The sequence below is a fragment of the Bombina bombina genome, chromosome 7 (assembly GCF_027579735.1).
Source record: "Bombina bombina isolate aBomBom1 chromosome 7, aBomBom1.pri, whole genome shotgun sequence".
NCBI classification, from domain to species: domain Eukaryota; kingdom Metazoa; phylum Chordata; class Amphibia; order Anura; family Bombinatoridae; genus Bombina; species Bombina bombina.
This window is the reverse complement of record NC_069505.1, coordinates 235,628,911-235,653,673: the sequence shown is the minus strand read 5'-3', so window position 1 is coordinate 235,653,673 and position 24,763 is coordinate 235,628,911. Positions and strand designations below refer to the sequence as shown.

At 39.4% G+C, this 24,763-nt stretch overlaps 1 protein-coding gene across 1 annotated transcript in view; it reads left to right on the top strand.

Annotated features, from left to right (window-relative positions):
- Positions 1-24,763, top strand: part of SAAL1 (serum amyloid A like 1) — a 219,370-nt gene that overhangs the window by 52,160 nt on the left and 142,447 nt on the right. Inside the window, 1 exon segment of the mRNA XM_053720661.1 lies at positions 16,823-16,902. Coding sequence (XP_053576636.1) covers positions 16,823-16,902 — 80 coding nt within the window.

Genomic DNA, 24,763 nt, shown 5'->3' with positions numbered 1-24,763 from the left:
CGCTTTGATAGAAATATTCCTGTCTAAACAAAGGTGAATAAATTCCTTGGTTATGTTGGACAAATTCCTTGATTTGGTGCCTCCTAAACGATTGAGATATCGTACTGCTGAAATATTGTCCATGCGAAGGAGAATAGAAACTGGAGAAGAAAAATTGGCAAAACTTTTGACTGCAAACGAGCCAGCCAATAATTCCAAACAATTGATATGGAAACGTTTCTCCTCCAATGTCCATTTGCCACCGGTGATGGAAGGACCGCAGCGTGCACCCCAGCCTGAAAGACTGGCATCGGATTCTATAATGAAGTCCGGAGTTCTGCCAAAGATGGCTCTCCCATTCCAGGCTTCTAGATGAGAGAGCCACCAAGACAGTTCTTCTTTGGCTTCTAGGGACAAAGGAATCAAATGAGAATAAGAAAAACCTTTCCTCAAATGAAGGATCTTTAGTCTCTGAAGTTCTCGGTAATGTAATGGGGCAGGAAAAATAGCCTGAATAGAGGATGATAGTAACCCTACTATTCTGGCTATGGTTCTGATGGGAACTAAATCTTTGGATAAAGTTTTGGTAATTTCTTTCTTGATATTCTTTACCTTGTCTGAAGGAAGACTCAGAGTAGAGATTATTGAATTGATTTTGAAGCCTAAGAAAATCAAAGACTTTGTGGGTAAGAGAACTGATTTCTGTTTGTTCACAATAAAACCTAAGGATTCTAATAAAGAAATTGTGGTAGATAGATGATTCTGAAGGGAATGAAAATCTTGGTCCATAATCAAAATATCGTCCAAATAAATTATTAGACGAATTCCTCGGAGTCTCAACCAGGCCACTACTGGTTTCAGTAGCTTGGTGAAAATCCAAGGAGCAGAGGACAGACCAAAGGGAAGGCAAGTGACATTCCAAAACTGGTCTTCCCAACGGAAAGTCAAGAATTTCCAATGTTCTTGGGCGATTGGTACGGTTAGATAGGCGTCTGTGAGATCCAATCGAACCAACCAATCGTTTCCTCTTAGACATTCTCTTAATAAGTGAATACCCTCCATTTTGAAATGATGGTAAACTACAAAGGTATTTAACGTTTTTAGATTTATGACTGGTCTGTATTGATTGTTTTTCTTTTTTACCAAAAACAGATTGCTTAGGTAATAATCTTGAGGTTGAGAGACTGGAAGAATTGCTTTTTTGGAGAAGAGAGAAGAAATTTCTTTCCTGACCAAAAGAGAGTCCTCTTGAGAAAACTGAATTGGATGGGGAAGACAGACTTGAATTGGGGGAGAGATGAATTCTATGAGAATACCTGACACAGTTTGTAAAACCCAAGGGTCTGAAGTAATTGAGGCCCAATTTTGAGTAAACAGGGCGAGTCTGCCTCCAATTTTTTCTGGGAAAGAAAGGACATAGGGAAGAAATGAAGAACTTACCTGGAGCTTGTCTAGCTCTGGCTCTGGTCCTAAAACCTCTCTGAGTCCAGGGGCGACCTCTTGTCGGAAAAAAGGAGGAAGTAGATGGTTCAGAATAACCTCTTTGGAATTGAGATTGAAACTGGTGTTGGTATTGTGATTGTTGGGGATAGTAATGAGACCTGGATAAGAAGGATTAGCGGCCGGGAAAGCGGCCTCTGCCTCTCCCGGCCCTGTCGGAAAAACCCTGGATAGGGTAGAAAATTTTCTTAACAGATGTTTTCACTTTGTTTAAGTTAGAGAAAGTATTAACGTATTGGCTTAAGTCCTTTAAGTAAGAGTCTCCAAACAAAAGACCCTTGTTATCTGAAGCGATATTACTTGAGGAAAAATCAGAAATTTTCGGATCTATTTTCCTCAAGATGTTACGTCTTCTTTCTCCAGACATTGCGCAATTCGTGTTCCCAATAAAACACAGAAGTCTTTGTACCCATTCTCTGACCACATAGGGATCCAAAGGGCAATTTCTTTCATGTAATTAACAAGAGTCCATGAGCTAGTGACGTATGGGATATACATTCCTACCAGGAGGGGCAAAGTTTCCCAAACCTTAAAATGCCTATAAATACACCCCTCACCACACCCACAAATCAGTTTTACAAACTTTGCCTCCAAGGGAGGTGGTGAAGTAAGTTTGTGCTAGATTCTACGTTGATATGCGCTCCGCAGCAAGTTGGAGCCCGGTTTTCCTCTCAGCGTGCAGTGAATGTCAGAGGGATGTGAAGAGAGTATTGCCTATTGAATGCAGTGATCTCCTTCTACGGGGTCTATTTCATAAGGTTCTCTGTTATCGGTCGTAGAGATTCATCTCTTACCTCCCTTTTCAGATCGACGATATACTCTTATATTTACCATTACCTCTACTGATTCTCGTTTCAGTACTGGTTTGGCTTTCTACAAACATGTAGATGAGTGTCCTGGGGTAAGTAAGTCTTATTTTCTGTGACACTCTAAGCTATGGTTGGGCACTTTATTTATAAAGTTCTAAATATATGTATTCAAACATTTATTTGCCTTGACTCAGAATGTTCAACTTTCCTTATTTTCAGACAGTCAGTTTCATATTTGGGATTATGCATTGATTTATCATATTTTTCTTACCTCAAAAATTTGACTTTTTTCCCTGTGGGCTGTTAGGCTCGCGGGGGCTGAAAATGCTTCATTTTATTGCGTCATTCTTGGCGCGGACTTTTTTGGCGCAAAAATTCTTTTCCGTTTCCGGCGTCATACGTGTCGCCGGAAGTTACGTCATTTTTTGACGTTATTTTGCGCCAAAAATGTCGGCGTTCCGGATGTGGCGTCATTTTTGGCGCCAAAAGCATTTAGGCGCCAAATAATGTGGGCGTCTTATTTGGCGCTAAAAAATATGGGCGTCGCTTTTGTCTCCACATTATTTCAGTCTCATTTTTCATTTGCTTCTGGTTGCTAGAAGCTTGATATTTGGCATTCTTTCCCATTCCTGAAACTGTCTTATAAGGAATTTGATCTATTTTGCTTTATATGTTGTTTTTTCTCTTACATATTGCAAGATGTCTCACGTTGCATCTGAGCCAGAAGATACTACAGGAAAACCACTGCCTGCTGGATCTACCAAAGCTAAGTGTATCTGCTGTAAACTTTTGGTAGCTATTCCTCCAGCTGTTGTTTGTAATAATTGTCATGACAAACTTGTTAAAGCAGATAATATTTCCTTTAGTGATGTACCATTGCCTGTTGCAGTTCCCTCAACATCTAAGGTGCAGAATGTTCCTGATAACATAAGAGATTTTGTTTCTGAATCCATAAAGAAGGCTTTGTCTGTTATTTCTCCTTCTAGTAAACGTAAAAAGTCTTTTAAATCTTCTCTCTCTACAGATGAATTTTTTTAAATGAACACCATCATTCTGATTCTTTGGACTCTTCTGGTTCAGAGGATTCTATCTCAGAGATTGATGCTGATAAATCTTCATATTTATTTAGGATGGAATTTATTCGCTCTTTACTTAAAGAAGTACTAATTGCTTTAGAAATAGAGGATTCTAGTCCTCTTGATACTAATTCTATACGTTTGGATAAGGTTTTTAAAGCTCCTGTGGTTATTCCAGAAGTTTTTCCTGTTCCTAATGCTATTTCTGCAGTGATTTCCAAAGAATGGGATAAATTGGGTAATTCATTTACTCCTTCTAAACGTTTTAAGCAATTATATCCTGTTCCGCCTGACAGGTTAGAATTTTGGGACAAAATCCCTAAAGTTGATGGGGCTATTTCTACTCTTGCTAAACGTACTACCTTTCCTACGTCAGATGGTACTTCGTTTAAGGATCCTTTAGATAGAAAAAATTGAATCTTTTCTAAGAAAAGCTTATCTGTGTTCAGGTAATCTTCTTAGACCTGCTATATCATTGGCTGATGTTGCTGCAGCTTCAACTTTTTGGTTGGAAACCCTAGCGCAACAAGTAGCAGATCGTGATTCTCATGATATTATTATTCTTCTCCAGCATGCTAATAATTTTATCTGTGATGCCATTTTTGATATTATTAGAGTTGATGTTAGGTTTATGTGTCTGGCTATCTTAGCCAGAAGAGCTTTATGGCTTAAGACTTGGAATGCTGATATGGCTTCTAAATCAACTCTACTTTCCATTTCTTTCCAGGGAAACAAATTATTTGGTTCTCAGTTGGATTCTATTATTTCAACTGTTACTGGTGGGAAAGGAACTTTTTTACCACAGGATTAAAAATCTAAAGGTAAAAACAGGGCTAACAATCGTTTTCGTTCCTTTCGTTTCAACAAAGAACAAAAGCCTGATCCTTCGTCCTCAGGAGCAGTTTTCAGTTTGGAAACCATCTCCAGTCTGGAATAAATCCAAGCCTGCTAGAAAAGCAAAGCCTGCTTCTAAGTTCACATGAAGGTACGGCCCTCATTCCAGTTCAGCTGGTAGGGGGCAGGTTACGTTTTTTCAAAGAAATTTGGATCAATTCTGTTCACAATCTTTGGATTCAGAACATTGTTTCAGAAGGGTACAGAATTGGTTTCAAGATGAGACCTCCTGCAAAGAGATTTTTTCTTTCCCGTGTCCCAGTAAATCCAGTGAAAGCTCAAGCATTTCTGAATTGTGTTTCAGATCTAGAGTTGGCTGGAGTAATTATGCCAGTTCCAGTTCCGGAACAGGGGATGGGGTTTTATTCAAATCTCTTCATTGTACCAAAGAAGGAGAATTCCTTCAGACCAGTTCTGGATCTAAAATTATTGAATCGTTCTGTAAGGACTATATTGCCTTTTGTTCAGCAAGGGAATTATATGTCCACAATAGATTTACAGGATGCATATCTGCATATTCCGATTCATCCAGATCATTTTCAGTTCCTGAGATTCTCTTTTCTAGACAAGCATTACCAATTTGTGGCTCTACCGTTTGGCCTTGCTACAGCTCCAAGAATTTTCACAAAGATTCTCGGTGCCCTTCTGTCTGTAATCAGAGAACAGGGTATTGTGGTATCTCCTTATTTGGACAATATCTTGGTACTTGCTCAGTCTTTACATTAGCAGAGTCTCATACGAATCGACTTCTGTTGTTTCTTCAAGATCATGGTTGGAGGATCAATTTACTAAAAAGTTCTTTGATTCCTCAAACAAGGGTAACCTTTCTGGGTTTCCAGATAGATTCAGTGTCCATGACTCTGTCTTTAACAGACAAGAGACGTCTAAAATTGATTACAGCTTGTCGAAACCTTCAGTCTCAATCATTCCCTTCGGTAGCCTTTTGCATGGAAATTCTAGGTCTTATGACTGCTGCATCGGACGCGATCCCCTTTGCTCGTTTTCACATGCGACCTCTTCAGCTCTGTATGCTGAACCAATGGTGCAGGGATTACACGAAGATATATCAATTAATATCTTTAAAACCGATTGTTCGACACTCTCTAACATGGTGGACAGATCACCATCGTTTAAATTCAGGGGGCTTCTTTTGTTCTTCCGACCTGGACTGTAATTTCAACAGTTGCAAGTCTCACAGGTTGGGGAGCTGTGTGGGGATCTCTGACGGCACAGGGAGTTTGGGAATCTCAGGAGGTGAGATTACCGATCAATATTTTGGAACTCCGTGCAATTTTCAGAGCTCTTCAGTTTTGGCCTCTTCTGAAGAGAGAATCGTTCATTTGTTTTCAGTCAGACAATGTCACAACTGTGGCATACATTAATCATCAAGGAGGGACTCACAGTCCTCTGGCTATGAAAGAAGTATCTCGAATTTTGGTTTGGGCGGAATCCAGCTCCTGTCTAATCTCTGCGGTTCATATCCCAGGTGTAGACAATTGGGAAGCGGATTATCTCAGTCGCCAAACGTTGCATCCGGGCGAATGGTCTCTTCACCCAGAGGTATTTCTTCAGATTGTTCAAATGTGGGGGCTTCCAGAGATTGATCTGATGGCCTCTCATCTAAACAAGAAACTTCCCAGGTATCTGTCCAGATCCTGGGATCCTCAGGCGGAGGCAGTGGATGCATTATCACTTCCTTGGAAGTATCATCCTGCCTATATCTTTCCGCCTCTAGTTCTTCTTCCAAGAGTAATCTCCAAGATTCTGAGGGAATGCTCGTTTGTTCTGCTAATAGCTCCGGCATGGCCTCACAGGTTTTGGTATGCGGATCTTGTCCGGATGGCATCTTGCCAACCATGGACTCTTCCGTTAAGACCAGACCTTCTGTCGCAAGGTCCTTTTTTCCATCCGGATCTGAAATCCTTAAATTTAAAGGTATGGAGATTGGACGCTTGATTCTTAGTCAAAGAGGTTTCTCTGACTCTGTGATTGATACTATGTTACAGGCTCGTAAATCTGTATCTAGAGAGATATATTATAGAGTCTGGAAGACTTATATTTCTTGGTGTCTTACTCATCATTTTTCTTGGTATTCTTTTAGAATTCCGAGAATATTACAATTTCTTCAGGATAGTTTAGATGAGGGTTTGTCCGCAAGTTCCTTGAAAGGACAAATCTCTGCTCTTTCTGTTCTTTTTCACAGAAAGATTGCTATTCTTCCTGATATTCATTGTTTTGTACAAGCTTTGGTTCGTATAAAACCTGTCATTAAGTCAATTTCTCCTCCATGGAGTTTGAATTTGGTTCTGGGAGCTCTTCAAGCTCCTCCGTTTGAACCTATGCATTCATTGGACATTAAATTACTTTCTTGGAAAGTTTTGTTCCTTTTGGCCATCTCTTCTGCCAGAAGAGTTTCTGAATTATCTGCTCTTTCTTGTGAGTCTCCTTTTCTGATTTTTCATCAGGATAAGGCGGTGTTGCGAACTTCTTTTGAATTTTTACCTAAGGTTGTGAATTCCAACAACATTAGTAGAGAAATCGTGGTTCCTTCATTATGTCCTAATCCTAAGAATTCTAAGGAAAAATCGTTACATTCTTTGGATGTTGTTAGAGCTTTGAAATATTATGTTGAAGCTACTAAATCTTTCCGAAAGACTTCTAGTCTATTTGTCATCTTTTCTGGTTCTAGAAAAGGCCAGAAAGCTTCTGCCATTTCTTTGGCATCCTGGTTGAAATCTTTAATTCATCTTGCCTATGTTAATCGGGTAAGACTCCGCCTCAGCGGATTACAGCTCATTCTACTAGGTCAGTTTCTACTTCCTGGGCGTTTAGGAATGAAGCTTCAGTTGATCAGATTTGCAAAGCAGCGACTTGGTCCTCTTTGCATACTTTTACTAAATTCTACCATTTTGATGTATTCTCTTCTTCTGAAGCAGTTTTTGGTAGAAAGGTACTTCAGGCAGTGGTTTCGGTTTGAATCTTCTGCTTATGTTTTTCATTAAACTTTATTTTGGGTGTGGATTATTTTGAGCAGGAATTGGCTGTCTTTATTTTATCCCTCCCTCTCTAGTGACTCTTGTGTGGAAAGATCCACATCTTGGGTATTCATTATCCCATACGTCACTAGCTCATGGACTCTTGTTAATTACATGAAAGAAAACATAATTTATGTAAGAACTTACCTGATAAATTCATTTCTTTCATATTAACAAGAGTCCATGAGGCCCACCCTTTTTTGTGGTGGTTATGATTTTTTTGTATAAAGCACAATTATTCCAATTCCTTATTTTATATGCTTCGCACTTTTTTTCTTATCACCCCACTTCTTGGCTATTCGTTAAACTGATTTGTGGGTGTGGTGAGGGGTGTATTTATAGGCATTTTAAGGTTTGGGAAACTTTGCCCCTCCTGGTAGGAATGTATATCCCATACGTCACTAGCTCATGGACTCTTGTTAATATGAAAGAAATGAATTTATCAGGTAAGTTCTTACATAAATTATGTTTTTTGGCTACGCCTTGTTCAGATAATTCGAATAATTTAGTGAGGGGACCAACTGAATCTAAAAGTTTATCTTGGCAAATTTTCCAGGATCTATCTATTCCTTTTTTCAGTTTATATCCTGGGGATCCAATAAATTTTAAAATTTTGGGGTCAACTTCAGGTGTGATGGAAGCATTCTTTGGTAACAGGGGACGAGGACATTCGGCTTTCATTTTGTTGCGGGTTTGCTTTTTTTAGGGGTTTACGTAATTGATGGTCAATGAATTTAGCTAAATCCAGGGGGGGACACCACTCGGCGGACCGGGGATGGTGTAAGTCGTCTGGTTTAAACCTAGGGTTACCCAAACAATCTAAAAAGTCCTCTTCGTCCTCACTGTATTCAAAAGATTTTTTAGCTTTCTTTTTCGTTTTTTTAGCGGCCGGGGAGCCATCGGAATTATCCGATTCATTGAAATTGTCTGAGTTAATATCAGTGTATTCGTCACCATCTGATTCTTCAGAATCTGAAGATGGATTATCAATATTATTTTTTGACTTAAATTTTAATTTTTTTGCATACATGAGTATCCCCTGTTTGGTTACCCTCAGGGTGCAGGGTTCTACTAACAGCGGTTTTTCTTCCTTTGCTGTGAGGAATATTAGTCTCAGTTAAAAGTTGGCGAGACTTTTCAATAAGTTTTTTGCTTGCTTTATAGGCAATAGATGGGTTCTTTCTTTTTAAAGATATTTTTCTTTGTTTCTCTCCCATCAAAGAGGTCATTTTGTTAAATAAATTATTCATAGAGGAATCAATCATAGATTGTACTGTATGTAAGGTCAAGGGAGGTGATTTAGATTGAGTTTCAGACATTGCTTATAATGTTTTATCAAAAAACAATGTGAGGTAAAATTAAATATTAAATTGGTTTGATTATCAAAATCTCCCTTATAGGAAAACTTATGTATAAAACTTGAAATATATATAATTGAAAGAGTCTGGCAAAACAGACTATTGAGAGGGTAAATAAAATATTTTTTGAGGTAAAAACTGTTTGATTCAATTACTTAGCTAAAACGATTAACACAGAATTTACAATAAATATGACTGTAATGTAGTATAAATGCCAGAAGATGGCAACATAAGCTGAGAAGAAACACTCAATGTTATAAATGTCAGAAATGTCAGGACCGAGTGGAAAAGACACAAAGTTACCACTCGGTTAACAGCAGAGGTACAGCTGACAGGAGGCAGGGTTAGTACGTCAGCGGTAATGGGCGGGAAGGGGACGGCCCACAAAATGGCGATCGGACTGAGAGGAAAAAACCATGCAGGAGGGGGGAAAATATTGTGCAAATAACGGAGCAGTAAAGCGGAATAAAACGCTAGAAGGTGATAAAAGAAAAGGTATAATAGAGTTACACAAATTTAAAATATATGTAAAGTCAAAACCGGAAAAAAAATATATACATTGGGATAAACAAGGAGATATAGTTACAAAACGAAAATAAACAGTAAACAGAAACAATGTTAAAGGGGATAAAATATATCTATATAGACAGTAATGATAAACGTTTTTATTATTATTATTATGACTGCACTACTTATCTGAGTGAGCAGCAAAAAGAAAGAGGAAGTATGTTAATTGGGTGCTCTGTTTATAGTCTATGCTCTGTGCTGATTGGCTGTTTTTTCTCACTATAATAAGTCTATGTTATGTTCTTATTATGTGTATGTTATTTATCTTATATATCTTGTTCTTTAAAAGGCTGCATTGAGTAGTAAAGAAAGAGTAATGCATAAAAATAGGAGTCTCTGGTCTTGTAATAAAATCATCATCTAGTAAGGTGAAATTGTGTACAGTATGTAAAGCTAAATGTCATAGACAGACATTTTGAGTTTTATTATGTGTTTTGTGGGGGGCTCAGGCAAGATAATCTTGATTTTGTATCTCTTCTGGACTCATCCTTACAGAAAATACTGTTGAAGCATATTTATCAGAGTGCTGAGCAGCCCTCTCACAAAGCATAAGTATTATTATAGCTTGCTATTTTATTAGTTCACTTTATTATGGTGTTACTACCTATACTTCCTTAAGTTCCATATCCCCTGAAGCAGAGACCGTTTCTTCTGACGTCTCTTCTCCCTGAAACTTTAGGCGGTAGAAGCATAAGGCTATCTGAATACCTAACAGATTAATATTATGTGATTAACTGCTTCACAGAGTGTTGTTGCATTTACAATTCAAAGAGGAAGTTTTAATTGGTGACAAGTTAACACATTTATAATGATGTATATAGGCTCAAGGATGTTTCCTATTTCATCAGTTATCTCTAGTCAAATTTCAGAGGATTTTTTTAATTGAGTTTTTCATTTTCTTTGTTTTTTTTTTTGCCTTTTTCTAGGCTAAAACTGCAGTATTTACTATCTACAGTCACAATCTTTATGGTTTAAATCTCATTCAATGATTTTTTTATTGATAGGTGACAGCGTCAGTAATAATATGTATGTGTATTTTTTATATGCAATCAGCGAAAATATTGAATAAATTAGATACTTTAAATGTATTGGCTTTAAATGTATTATTTCTAATATTCCTAAAACATATAATTTGTCGGTCAGGTAGTGAGGTTGAGAGCTCTGATCTTACACGCAATTCTAAGAAGACCAAACCAAAGGCTGCTCCTAAAGTGATTTGTAGGAGCAATACTCAGACTGTAATTCTTTTAAGAAAGCTCCTCAAAAGACTAAGAGGAAACTGCACGTCAGATCTCACTGGCCTTGCTTAAACGTAAGGTTAAACGTTTTGTTAGAAAAACCTTTCACATGCTTGGACAAACACATTTCTCTTGGATCAGGCTGAGATTTTGTTAGTTCCCCTCCTTTTTTGATCCCAGTACGTTTTGTGATAGAGCTAGAGTCTGGTCAGTTTCTGATCACAAGCTCTGAAGAATGCTTACTTTTATGTTTACATTCACGTAATTTCTCTGCTTTCTGGTGGAAATTTTCCATTTCTTGTATTCTAGAAAACTTTCAATAAATGAACACCTTACTAATTTGCATTATTTAATGACTTTGAGTCTTCATATGCAGTTTTCCGAAGAAGTTTTGCTGACTATTAGGCTTAAGAGGTGTTGCTGCCAACTCATATTGGTAGCTTTCGTACTGAACCCACCAGTACCTTAATACTACAGTATGTCTCCACAAGGTTTCTATTTGGTCTTATATAATATGGCATAGTTGTGTAGGTGTCCAAATTGTTTAGTCTTGTTTCAGTCTCCAAACTGATTAACTTGGGTGTATTCCTTTTCTTTCCAAAGGCAGGGAGAGTCCACAACTTAATTAATTACTGTTGGGAATATCAACACCTGGCAACTAGGAGGAGGCAAAGACCACCTGTGAAAGGCTATAAATAACCCTCCCACTTCCCCTATCCCCCCAGTCATTCTTTGCCTTTCGTCACTAAAGGAGGATAGCAGAGAAAAGTGTCAGAAGATATTGACAGTCCTTTAATGGGTATTTTCCCTTCAAGAAAGGGCTGTGTTTTTTTTTTCTCTCAAGTAATCATGTAAATCTCTCAGTGAGAGTAGTGATGGAAGTTAGAGTCTAGATGCACAGGGAACGTTCTCAGATTGATTATCTAGAATTATAACAAACATCCCCTGAATAACCAGTGTTAATGAGTTACACTGTTTATTCTTTATCACTCAGGTCCCTGTCAGGCAACGCAGAAAGACATTCACACCATGAGATGCTGTGTCTGCGCCACAGCATGGATCCTGGAAGGTGAGTCTTTTTTTCTTTTTTTTCTTAGGGGAATGTGCCTATTAGGGTCCATATCTCCCCTATGATTTATGTCAGGGACACCTTTGGTCACAGTGTGACACTCAGCAACCTATAGAGGATCTGGGGACAGTATCTCCTTTAGAGGGAGATAATTTATGGGACCAGTTGGGAAAATTATTTGCCGCTTAGCTCCTTATAACGGAGCACTTGTGAAAGGGGTTATGGCTCAGAAGGGTGATTTAAATCAGGCAGAGGAACGCTGGATTAGAATAGTTTATTTTTAACGTTGTGCAGCTATTATTAGCTTTGAGCGCTTTTCTAATACAGTGGGAGCAGTCTCATCTTGCGCATCATGTGACCGGGTGCGATTCTTCCGGTTTTGCAGCTCTGATTCTCCTTCTCAGCAGAGTTGCTTGTCGCACTAAGGGGAGTCCTTATTATGGTCTGGGCCTCTGGGAGATGGTGAGAACCCTAGCCCTAGGGTGGGTAGAGGTACCTCTCTTTTTTTTTTTAATTTTGTTTTTACACCTAACTGTTATGTTTTTTCGTTGGGACTCAATATCCAGTTATGGTGGATACTGAGGTTAACCCTTCAGAGGATTATGTGTCTGCTATATCTATTACCAATAATTGTATATATTATGAGGAGGCCATGGTTTGTCCCCCTGCTCAATTTTGTTCCTAGACTTTAGAACAACCCCCAGGCAAGAGGAAGGGGTCTAAAACTGTTAACACCTCTGACAAGCTTATCCCCTCTGAGCCCTACACCTCTCAGGACTTTCTTGTCCAAGACCAGGTGATGCCTACCCTCACTCCGCAAGCCGGATTTAACTCACATTTACATGCAGTTCCCCTCGGCATGCCTAATCCTCCTGTTGGAGGTGGGTTTTTTCCAGCTGACTTTACTTTGCAGTTGCAATCTGCTGTGTCTGCGGCCCTTAATGCATTACCTATCTCTGGAAAGCGCAAGAGAAAGGTTAAACACAGTACTGCTGATTTGGGAGATATCCCTTCCTTTCAGTCAGATCTAGCTAGTCAGTCTCATCTCTCTGAGGATTAGTTAACCTCTGTTGCGTCAGAGGGTGAACTTTCTGAGTCAGAAACCTCAGAGGTTAAGCCTCCTGCCGCAAAGGAATTTAACTTCAGACTTAAGATTGAACATCTCTGTTTTCTTTTAAAGGAGGTTTTATCTACGCTAGAGGTTCCAGAAGCTAAGCTTGCTGAGAAGCCTAGGATTCCAAAACTAGATAGGGTTTGCCAGGTCAAGAAGGTTACACAGACCTTTCCGGTCCCTTTTAGAATGGCGAAGATTATTGCGAATAAATGGGAAAGGATTGGAACGCCTTATTCCCAGTTCCTGATTCACATTTGGAATTGTGGAGTTCCATTCCTAAGGTCGATGGAGCCATCTCTACTATTGCCAAACATACTACTATGACTCTAGAGGATAGTTCCTCTTTTAGGGAACCTATGGATAAGAAACTAGAAAACTATTTAAGAAGAATGTTTCAGCACATGAGTTTTCTTTTCCAGCCGGCAGCAGCTCTATCAGAAATAATAATAGGTTGAATCTCCTCTTGAGGATTTTCAGGATAGGATCAAGGCGCTAAGGATAGCCATCTCCTTTATCTGTGATGCGAATATGCAGATTGTTCGCTTGAATGCCAAGGCTTCAGGTTTTGCGGTCCTAGCACGCAGGGCCCTCTGGTTAAAGTCTTGGTCAGCGGATATGGTCTCTAAATCCAGACTTCTTTCCTTACCATTTATGGGAAAGATTTTATTCGGATCAGGTCTGGACTCAATCATTTCCACGGTTACTGGGGGGAAGGGTGCTTTCCTACCCCAGGATAAGAAAACCAGACCTAAGGGATATCATTTCCTTTCATTTTCATTCCTTTCGCTCAGACAAGCAAATAACTCCATCATCTGCCAAGTCAAGGGCACTTGGACGCTTTCTCAGTCTTGGAACATGTCCAAGCAGACCAAGAAGCTCACAGATAACAAATCTACATGACGGGGTGGTCCCCGATCCGGGATCGGATCGAGTAGGGGGCAAGTTGTCTTTTTTTTTTTTTTTCCTCAGAAGCCCGGGGTCAGGACATTCAGGATCCTTGGGTGTTAGACGTGGTATCTCAGGGATACAGGATAGGATTCAAATCTCATCCTCTCAGGGGCAGATTTCTCCTCTCCAGGTTCTCTTCAAGACCAGAGAAGAGGAAAGTCTTCTTAGATTGCGTCCGAGATCTCTCCTCCTTGGGAGTAATCGTCCCAGTGCCTGCCTCAGAAAGAAGACTAGGGTTTTATTCAAACCTCTTCTTGGTTCCAAAAAAGAAGGGAACTTGTCACCCAATTTTGTACTTGAAATGTCTCAACAAATTCTTCAGAGTCCCCTAATTCAAAATGGAGACTATCAGATCGATCCTTCCACTGATACAGGAAGGACAATTCAAGATTACAATTGACCTAAAGGATGCATTCCTTCATGTTCCGATCCACAAGTATCATTTTCAGTTCCTGTGGTTTGCCTTTCTGGACCAGCATTTCCAGTTCATAGCACTACCATTTGGCTTAGCTACAGCTGCCAGAATATTTACAAAGATTTTGGGAGCTCTCCTAGCAGTGGCCAGATCTTAGGGTATCGCAGTGGTGCCTTACCTGGATGATATCTTGGTACAAGTTCCATCTTTTCATTTGGCAAGGGATCACTCAGATTCCCTTCTGAGTCTCCTTTGGTCACATGGATAGAACATAAATCTGGAAAAGAGTTCTCTGGTTCCCAGTACCAGGGTGTTTTTTCTGGGTACTATCATTGACTCAGTGTCCATGAAGATTTTTATGACAGATCAGAGACATTCCAAGCTGGTAGCAGCATGTCTCTCCCTCCAAGCCACTTTAAGGCCATCAGTGGCTCAGTGCATGGAGGTTTTTAGGCTCATGGTATCTTGTATGGAAATTATTCCTTTTGCCCGCTTCCATCTCAGACCTTTTTAACTACGTATTCTGAGGCAATGGAACGGCGATCACTCAAACCTGTCTCAACAAATTGTTCTGGACAGTCTGACAAGAGACTCTCTCTCTTTGTGTCTCTATCAAGATCACCTGTCTCTAGGCACGTGCTTCTTGAGACCGTCCTGGAAGATTGTGACTACTGACACAGCCTCTCAGGCTGGGGAGCAGTCTGGAGTCCCAGGAAGGCTCAGGGGACGTGGTCCCGAGAGGAATCTACTCTTTCGATCAATATTCTGTAACTTCGGGGGATTCACAATGTGCTAAAGGCATGGCCCCAGCTTGGTTCTGCCCTGTATATCAGATTCCAATCAGATAATATAACCTCAGTCGCTTACATCAACCATCAGGGAGGAACAAGAAGTTCCCTAGCAATGTTAGAGGTGTCTCAAATTCTTCAATGGGCGGAAGCCCACAACTGCCTTCTTTCCGCGATTCACATCCTGGGCGTGGAAAATTGGGAATCAGACTTCCTCAGCAGACAATCCTTTCACCCGGGGGAATGGTCTCTCCACCCAAGGTGTTTGCAGACATAACTGTCATATGGAGGTTGCCAGAGATTAACCTCATGGCTTCTCTTCTCAATGCCAAAGTACCCAGTTACAGGTCGAGATCGAGGAATCCTCAGAGTTAGTAGACGCATTAGCGGTTCCATGGAGGTTCAGGCTCATACATCTCCATTGGCTCTTCTACCTCGTGTAGTGGCTCGCATCAAGCAGGAGCAAGCCCAAGTGATTCTAATAGCACCATCTTGGCCTCGAATGACGTGGTTTGCAGATCTGGTGAGCATATCCTCGTCCCCTCTTTGGAGGTTATCTTATCGGAAGGACCTTCTAATTCAGGGTCGATTCCTACATCAAAATCTAGATTCTCTGAGGTTGACTGTGTGGAAATGAATGCTTAGTCTTATCCAAAAGAGGGTTCTCTGATAGTGTCAGACACTTTGATTCAGGCTTGTAAGCCGGTTACTCTGCGTATTTACCATAAGGTGTGGCGGACTTACCTGCACTGGTGTGAGGAACATAGTTTTCCATGGCACAAGGTGGGGGTTACTAGGATTTTGTCTTTTCTCCAAGATGTATTGGAGAAGGGTTTGTCTGCCAGCTCTCTGAAGGGTCAGATCTCGGCCTTATCGGTTTTACTGCACAAGAGATTAGCGGTTCTTCCGGACGTGCAGTCTTTTGTTAAGGCTCTGACTAGAATCAGACCTGTATTCAAACCTGTTGCTCCTCCTTGGAGTCTCAACCTTGTTCTTTGTGTTTTGCAGCAAGCTCCGTTCTTTTGTTGGCCATTGCCTCAGCTCGCAGAGTCTCTGAGATTTCTGTTTTACAGTGTGATTCCCTTTACCTTGTTTTCCATGCCGATCAGGCATGGAAGGGTTCCTTCCTAAGGTGGTCTCGGATTGTAACATCAATCAGGAGATTGTTGTTCCTTCCTTTTTTCCCAACCCTTCTTCCATGAAGGAACGTTTGCTCCACAATCTGGATGTTTTTTGTGCATTAAAATTCTACCTTCTGGCAATCTTCGTCTTTGTTCTTTATGCGGGTAGACGCAAGGGCCAGAATGCCACTGCAACTTCTTTATCTTTGTGGTTGAAGAGTGTCATCTGCTTAGCTTAGGAGAAAGCGGGGCAACAGGCTCCTGAGAGGATAACGGCTCATTCCACTAGGGCAGTTACTTCCTCCTGGGCTTTTAAGAACAAAGCCTCTATGGATCAGATTTGTAAGGCGACTACCTTGTCCTCCTTGCATACTTTTTCTAAGTTCTATAAATTTGATGTGTTTGCTTTGGCTGCAACAGCTTTGGATTGGTTACCAACAGTAATGGATGAAGTTGTGCACTCTCCCTGTCTTTGGAAAGAAAACAAAATGTATGCTTACCAGATAAATTCCTTTCTTTCCTGGCACGGAGAGACCACGACACCGCCCGTTGTCTTTTATGGGCGGCTTCCCATTTCTTTTCTTCTGGCACCTCTATACCCTAATGTTTCTCATACTTTTCCTTGTTCCCTCAACCAAATGACTGGGGGGATAGGGGAAGTAGGAGGGATATTTAGTGCCTTTGGCTGGGGTGTCTTTGCCTGCTCCTGGTGGCCAGGCATTGATATTCCCAACAGTATTGAATAAAGTTGTGGACTCTCCCTGCCAGGAAAGAAAGGAATTTATCTGTTAAGCATAATTCTTTTTTTTTTTTGCTCTTTAATATATTTGTATGTTAAATAACTTTATAAATTCTAGTTATCACTGTATGATCTGACGTTATCTCCATGTAATATTCTACCTTGTTTTTAGGAAATTTGTGTGGGGATATTGGGAAATATGGCCTGTTTCCCAGAGACTTGTTTGGTGATTAGCAACAATGAAGATCTGGGGTAAGATCATTCTGTTTTTCATTTATTTACTTTTTTTGGTAGAGTAGATCTTTATGAAGATCTATATTTGCTATGAAAATAACAAATTGAATACAATAAATTCAGTTTAACATCCATTAGTAATTCATAAGCATGTCCAGTAATGTCATTGTTGGAAGCTAAGCCGTTCTTCCTTTGTTTTGCTTTGGAGGTTTGTTACAAAAGAACTATACTTGCTGTATGCTCTTATTGTCACCATAAAAAGGCCCAATACATATTGAAAATAATAAAGTTGTTATAAGAATGATCCATGTCATAGTTCTCAGCTTTGTGTAGGACCGGATAAACCAGAAGGTATTATTTTAGAGAGTGTTTTGAACTGAAATGATATTTTAAGCATATAAGATGCACCTATATTTAAGGCACAGCATGCTTTTAAGGATAAGTTACCTTTCCCACACTGCACAGATATCACTCTCAAGTGTCTTCAAAATTCCCAATCTCCCCCTCACTACTCAGCAGATGTTCATCCATTTCCCTTTAGCATTACAGCTTCCTGATTTTCTGTTTTTACCCTCTGTCTTCCACTCTCTCTTTATCTTCCACCCTCTAACTTCTGCTAGCAACTAAAAAGATTTCAGCTGTTAACTAGAAATAGCAAATCTAGGAACACAAAAGTCAAAATTAAATTTTCTTGGTTCATTCAAAAGTTTTTTTGTTTTTTTTTTGTGAATTGACGGTTTTGATTGTTCTCAAATCGGCACTCTAGCTAAACAATGTTTTAAAAAGGGCATGGAGGTGCCGTTTGGCTAGAGCGCCAATTGGAGAACAGTTCAAATGGTTAGCTCACAGAATAAAAAAAACTTAATTTATGTAAGAACTTTACCTGATAAATTAATTTCTTTCATAGTGGCAAGAGTCCATGAGCTAGTATGGGATATATTTTCCTACCGGGGGGGGGGGCGGCAAGGTTTCCCAAACCTCAAAATGACTCTAAATACACCTCCCACCTCACTCATACCTCAGTTTAACGTATAGCCAAGAATTGAGGTGTATAAAATGGAGTAAAAAGCATGCAAAAAGAGGAACTGGAAAAATAATGTGCGTTATACAAAAAAATCATAACCACCAAAAATCGGGTGGGTCTCATGGACACTTGCAATTATGAAAGAAATTAATTTATCAGGTAAGTTCTTACATAAATTATGTTTCTTTCATGTAATTAGCAAGAGTCCATGAGCTAGTGACGTATGGGATATACATTCCTACCAGGAGGGGCAAAGTTTCCCAAACCTCAAAATGCCTATAAATACACCCCTCACCACACCCACAAATCAGTTTTACAAACTTTGCCTCCTATGGAGGTGGTGAAGTAAGTTTGTGCTAGATTCTACGTTGATATGCGCTCCGCAGCAGGTTGGAGCCCGGTTTTCCGCGTGCAGTGAATGTCAGAGGGATGTGAAGAGAGTATTGCCTATTTGAATTCAATGGTCTTCCTCTAGGGGATCTATTTCATAGGTTCATCTCTTACCTCCCTTTTCAGATCGACGATATACTCTTATATATATATATATATATATATATATATACCATTACCTCTGCTGATTTTCGTTTCAGTACTGGTTTGGCTTTCTACTACATGTAAATGAGTGTCCTGGGGTAAGTAAGTCTTATTTTCTGAGACACTCTAAGCTATGGTTGGGCACTTTTTTAATAAAGTTCTAAATATATGTATTCAAACATTTATTTGCCTTGACTCAGGATGTTCAACATTCCTTATTTTCAGACAGTCAGTTTCATATTTGGGATAATGCATTTGAATCAATCATTTTTTCTTACCTTAAAAATTTGACTTTTCCCTGTGGGCTGTTAGGCTCGCGGGGGCTGAAAATGCTTCATTTTATTGCGTCATTCTTGGCGCAGACTTTTTTGGCGCAAAATTTTTTTCTGTTTCCGGTGTCATACGTGTCGCCGTTCCGGATGTGGCGTCATTTTTGGCGCCAAAAGCATTTAGGCACCAAATAATGTGGGCGTCTTATTTGGCGCTAAAAAAATATGGGCGTCACTTTTGTCTCCACATTATTTAAGTCTCATTATTTCTTGCTTCTGGTTGCTAGAAGCTTGTTCACTGGCATTTTTTCCCATTCCTGAAACTGTCATTTAAGGAATTTGATCTATTTTGCTTTATGTTGTTTTTTCTATTACATATTGCAAGATGTCCCACGTTGCAACTGAGTCAGAAGATACTTCAGGAAAATCGCTGCCTGGTGCTGGAGCTACCAAAGCTAAGTGTATCTGCTGTAAACTTTTGGTATCTGTTCCTCCAGCTGTTGTTTGTATTGAATGTCATGACAAACTTGTTAATGCAGATAAAATTTCCTTTTGTAAAGTTCCATTACCTGTTGCTGTTCCGTCAACATCTAATACTCAGAGTGTTCCTGATAACATAAGAGATTTTGTTTCTGAATCCATTAAGAAGGCTTTGTCTGTTATTCCTCCTTCTAGTAAACATAAAAAATCTTTTAAAACTTCTCATTGTTCAGAGGAATTTTTAAATGAACACCATCATTCTGATTCTGATAATGGTTCTTCTGGTTCAGAGGATTCTGTCTCAGAGGTTGATGCTGATAAATCTTCTTATTTATTTAAAATGGAATTTATTCGTTCTTTACTTAAAGAAGTTCTAATTGCTTTAGAAATTGAGGATTCTGGTCCTCTTGATACTAAATCTAAACGTTTAGATAAGGTTTTTAAATCTCCTGTAGTTATTCCAGACGTTTTTCCTGTTCCTAGTGCTATTTCTGAAGTAATTTCCAGGGAATGGAATAATTTGGGTAATTCATTTACTCCTTATAAACGTTTTAAGCAATTATATCCTGTGCCATCTGACAGATTAGAGTTTTGGGACAAAATCCCTAAGGTTGATGGGGCTGTCTCTACTCTTGCTAAGCGTACTACGATTCCTACGGCAGATGGTACTTCCTTTAAGGATCCTTTAGATAGGAAAATTGAATCCTTTCTAAGAAAAGCCTATTTGTGTTTAGGTAATCTTCTTAGACCTGCTATATCTTTGGCGGATGTTGCTGCAGCTTAAACTTTTTGGTTGGAAGCTTTAGCGCAACAAGTAACAGATCATAATTCTCATAGCATTATTATTCTTCTTCAACATGCTAATAATTTTATTTGTGATGCCATCTTTGATATCATTAGGGTTGATGTCAGGTATATGTCTCTAGCTATTTTAGCTAGAAGAGCTTTATGGCTTAAAACTTGGAATGCTGATAGGTCTTCTAAGTCTACTCTGCTTTCCCTTTCTTTCCAGGGTAATAAATTATTTGGTTCTCAGTTGGATTCTATTATTTCAACTGTTACTGGAGGGAAAGGAACTTTTTTACCACAGGATAAAAAATCTAAAGGTAAATTCAGGTCTAATAATCGTTTTCGTTCCTTTCGTCACAACAAGGAACAGAAACCTGATCCTTCACCCTCAGGAGCGGTATCAGTTTGGAAACCATCTCCAGTCTGGAATAAATCCAAGCCTTCTAGAAAATCAAAGCCAGCTTCTACGTCCACATGAAGGTGCGGCCCTCATTCCAGCTCAGCTGGTAGGGGGCAGATTACGTTTTTTCAAAGAAATTTGGATCAAATCCGTTCACAATCTTTGGATTCAGAACATTGTTTCAGAAGGGTACAGAATTGGCTTCAAAATAAGACCTCCTGCAAAGAGATTTTTTCTTTCCCGTGTCCCAGTAAATCCAGCGAAGGCTCAAGCATTTCTGAAATGTGTTTCAGATCTAGAGTTGGCTGGAGTAATTATGCCAGTTCCAGTTCTGGAACGGGGGCTGGGGTTTTATTCAAATCTCTTCATTGTACCAAAGAAGGAGAATTCCTTCAGACCAGTTCTGGATCTAAAGATATTGAATCGTTATGTAAGGATACCAACATTCAAAATGGTAACTGTAAGGACTATCCTGCCTTTTGTTCAGCAAGGGCATTATATGTCTACAATAGATTTACAGGATGCATATCTGCATATTCCGATTCATCCAGATCACTTTCAGTTTCTGAGATTCTCTTTCCTAGACAAGCATTACCAGTTTGTGGCTCTACCGTTTGGTCTAGCAACAGCTCCAAGAATTTTTACAAAGGTTCTCAGTGCCCTTCTGTCTGTAATCAGAGAACAGGGTATTGTGGTATTTCCTTATTTGGACGATATCTTGGTACTTGCTCAGTCTTTACATTTAGCAGAATCTCATACGAATCGACTTGTGTTGTTTCTTCAAGATCATGGTTGGAGGATCAATTTACTAAAAAGTTCATTGATTCCTCAGACAAGGGTAACCTTTTTGGGTTTCCAGATAGATTCAGTGTCCATGACTCTATCTTTGACAGACAAGAGACGTCTAAAATTGATATCAGCTTGTCGAAACCTTCAGTCACAATCATTCCCTTCGGTAGCCTTATGCATGGAAATTCTAGGTCTTATGACTGCTGCATCGGACGCGATCCCCTTTGCTCGTTTTCACATGCGACCTCTTCAGCTCTGTATGCTGAACCAATGGTGCAGGGATTACACAAAGATATCTCAATTAATATCTTTAAAACCGATTTTACGACACTCTCTGACGTGGTGGACAGATCACCATCGTTTAATTCAGGGGGCTTCTTTTGTTCTTCCGACCTGGACTATAATTTCAACAGATGCAAGTCTTACAGGTTGGGAAGCTGTGTGGGGGTCTCTGACGGCACAAGGGTTTGGGAATCTCAGGAGGTGAGATTACCGATCAATATTTTGGAACTCCGTGCAATTTTCAGAGCTCTTCAGTCTTGGCCTCTTCTGAAGAGAGAATCGTTCATTTGTTTTCAGACAGACAATGTCACAACTGTAGCATACATCAATCATCAAGGAGGGACTCTCAGTCCTCTAGCTATGAAAGAAGTATCTCAAATTCTGGTTTGGTTGGAATCCAGCTCCTGTCTAATTTCTGCGGTTCATATCCCAGGTATAGACAATTGGGAAGCGGATTATCTCAGTCGCCAAACGTTGCATCCGGGCGAATGGTCTCTTCACCCAGAGGTATTTCTTCAGATTGTTCAAATGTGGGGGCTTCCAGAAATAGATCTGATGGCCTCTCATCTAAACAAGAAACTTCCCAGGTATATGTCCAGATCCAGGGATCCTCAAGCGGAAGCAGTGGATGTATTGTCACTTCCTTGGAAGTATCATCCTGCCTATATCTTTCCGCCTCTAGTTCTTCTTCCAAGAGTGATCTCCAAAATTCTGAAGGAATGCTAGTTTGTTCTGCTGGTAGCTCCAGCATGGCCTCACAGGTTTTGGTATGCGGATCTTGTCCGGATGGCTTCTTGCCAACCGTGGACTCTTCCGTTAAGACCAGACCTTCTGTCTCAAGGTCCTTTTTTCCATCAGGATCTCAAATCCTTAAATTTAAAGGTATGGAGATTGAACGCTTGATTCTTAGTCAGAGGTTTCTCTGACTCTGTGATTAATACTATGTTACAGGCTCGTAAATCTGTATCTAGGGAGATATATTATAGAGTCTGGAAGACTTATATTTCTTGGTGTCTTTTTCATCATTTTTCCTGGCATTCTTTTAGAATTCCAAGAATTTTACAGTTTCTTCAGGATGGTTTGGATTAAGGTTTGTCTGCAAGTTCCTTGAAAGGACAAATCTCTGCTCTTTCTGTTCTTTTTCACAGAAAGATTGCTAATCTTCCTGATATTCATTGTTTTGTACAAGCTTTGGTGCGTATAAAACCTGTTATTAAGTCAATTTCTCCTCCTTGGAGTTTGAATTTGGTTCTGGGGGCTCTTCAAGCTCCTCCGTTTGAACCTATGCATTCATTGGACATTAAATTACTTTCTTGGAAAGTTTTGTTCCTTTTGGCCATCTCTTCTGCCAGAAGAGTTTCTGAATTATCTGCTCTTTCTTGTGAGTCTCCTTTTTTGATTTTTCATCAGGATAAGGCGGTGTTGCGAACGTCTTTTGAATTTTTACCTAAGGTTGTGAATTCCAACAACATTAGTAGAGAGATTGTGGTTCCTTCATTATGTCCTAATCCTAAGAATTCTAAGGAGAAATCATTGCATTCTTTGGATGTGGTTAGAGCTTTGAAATATTATGTTGAAGCTACTAAGACTTTCCGAAAGACTTCTAGTCTATTTGTTATCTTTTACGGTTCTAGGAAAGGTCAGAAGGCCTCTGCCATTTCTTTGGCATCCTGGTTGAAATCTTTAATTCATCATGCTTATGTCGAGTCGGGTAAAGCTCCGCCTCAAAGGATTACAGCTCATTCTACTAGGTCAGTTTCTACTTTCTGGGCGTTTAGGAATTAAGCTTCGGTTGATCAGATTTGCAAAGCAGCAACTTGGTCCTCTTTGCATACTTTTACTAAATTCTATCATTTTTATGTGTTTTCTTCTTCTGAAGCAGTTTTTGGTAGAAAAGTACTTCAGGCAGCTGTTTCAGTTTGAATCTTCTGCTTCTGTTTTCATTTAAACTTTATTTTGGGTGTGGATTATTTTCAGCAGGAATTGGCTGTCTTTATTTTATCCCTCCCTCTCTAGTGATTCTTGCGTGGAAAGATCCACATTTTGGGTAGTCATTATCCCATACGTCACTAGCTCATGGACTCTTGCTAATTACATGAAAGAAAACATAATTTATGTAAGAACTTACCTGATAAATTAATTTCTTTCATATTAGCAAGAGTCCATGAGGCCCACCCCTTTTTTTGTGGTGGTTATGATTTTTTTGTATAAAGCACAATTATTCCAATTCCTTATTTTTTATGCTTTCGCACTTTTTTCTTATCACCCCACTTCTTGGCTATTCGTTAAACTGATTTGTGGGTGTGGTGAGGGGTGTATTTATAGGCATTTTGAGGTTTGGGAAACTTTGCCCCTCCTGGTAGGAATGTATATCCCATACGTCACTAGCTCATGGACTCTTGCTAATATGAAAGAAATGAATTTATCAGGTAAGTTCTTACATAAATTAAGTTTTTCTTTCATGTAAGTGGCAATAGTCCATGAGCTAGTGACGTATGGGATATAATACCCAAGATGTGGAAGTCCGCAAGTCACTAGAGAGGGAGGGATAAAATAAAACAGCTATTTCCGCTGAGAAATTAATTCCCAAAAAATAATTGTTTTCATAAAAATTTCCAAAAAATTCAAATCAAAGGCATTAGAATCAAGCTGAGACAACTGCCTAAAAAACCTTTCTACCAAAGGCTGCTTCTAAAGAAGCAAACACATAAGAATGGTAAAATTAAGAAAAAGTAAGCAAAGAAGACCAAGTTGCTGCTTTGCAAATTTGATCAACTGATGCTTCAGTCTTAAGAGCCCAAGAAGTAGCAACTGATCTAGTAGAATGAGCTGTAATTCTCTGAGGAGGAGACTGCCCCGCCTCCAAATAAGCTTTTTGAAACAAGTCTCAACCAAAAAGCCAGGTAAAAAACAGAAGCTTTTTTGACTTATCCTGGAACAAGAAAAAATAAAAAATAGACTAGAAATCTTTCTGAAATCTTAAGTAGCCTCAACATAATATTTTAAAGCTCTTATCACATCCAAAGAATGTAAAGACCTTTCAAGAGTATTCATAAGATTAGGACACAAAAAAGAAACAACAATTTCCTTATTGATGTTGTTAGAATTCACAACTTTAGACAAAAAATTAAATGAAGTCTGCAAAATAACTTAATCTTGATGGAAAATCTAATAAAGAGACTCATAAGAGAGAGCAGACAATACAGAAACTCTTCAAACAGAAGAGATAGCCAAAATAAATAACACTTTCCAAGAAAGTAATTTAATGTCCAGAGAATGCATAGGCTGAAAAGGAGGAGCCTGTAAAATCTT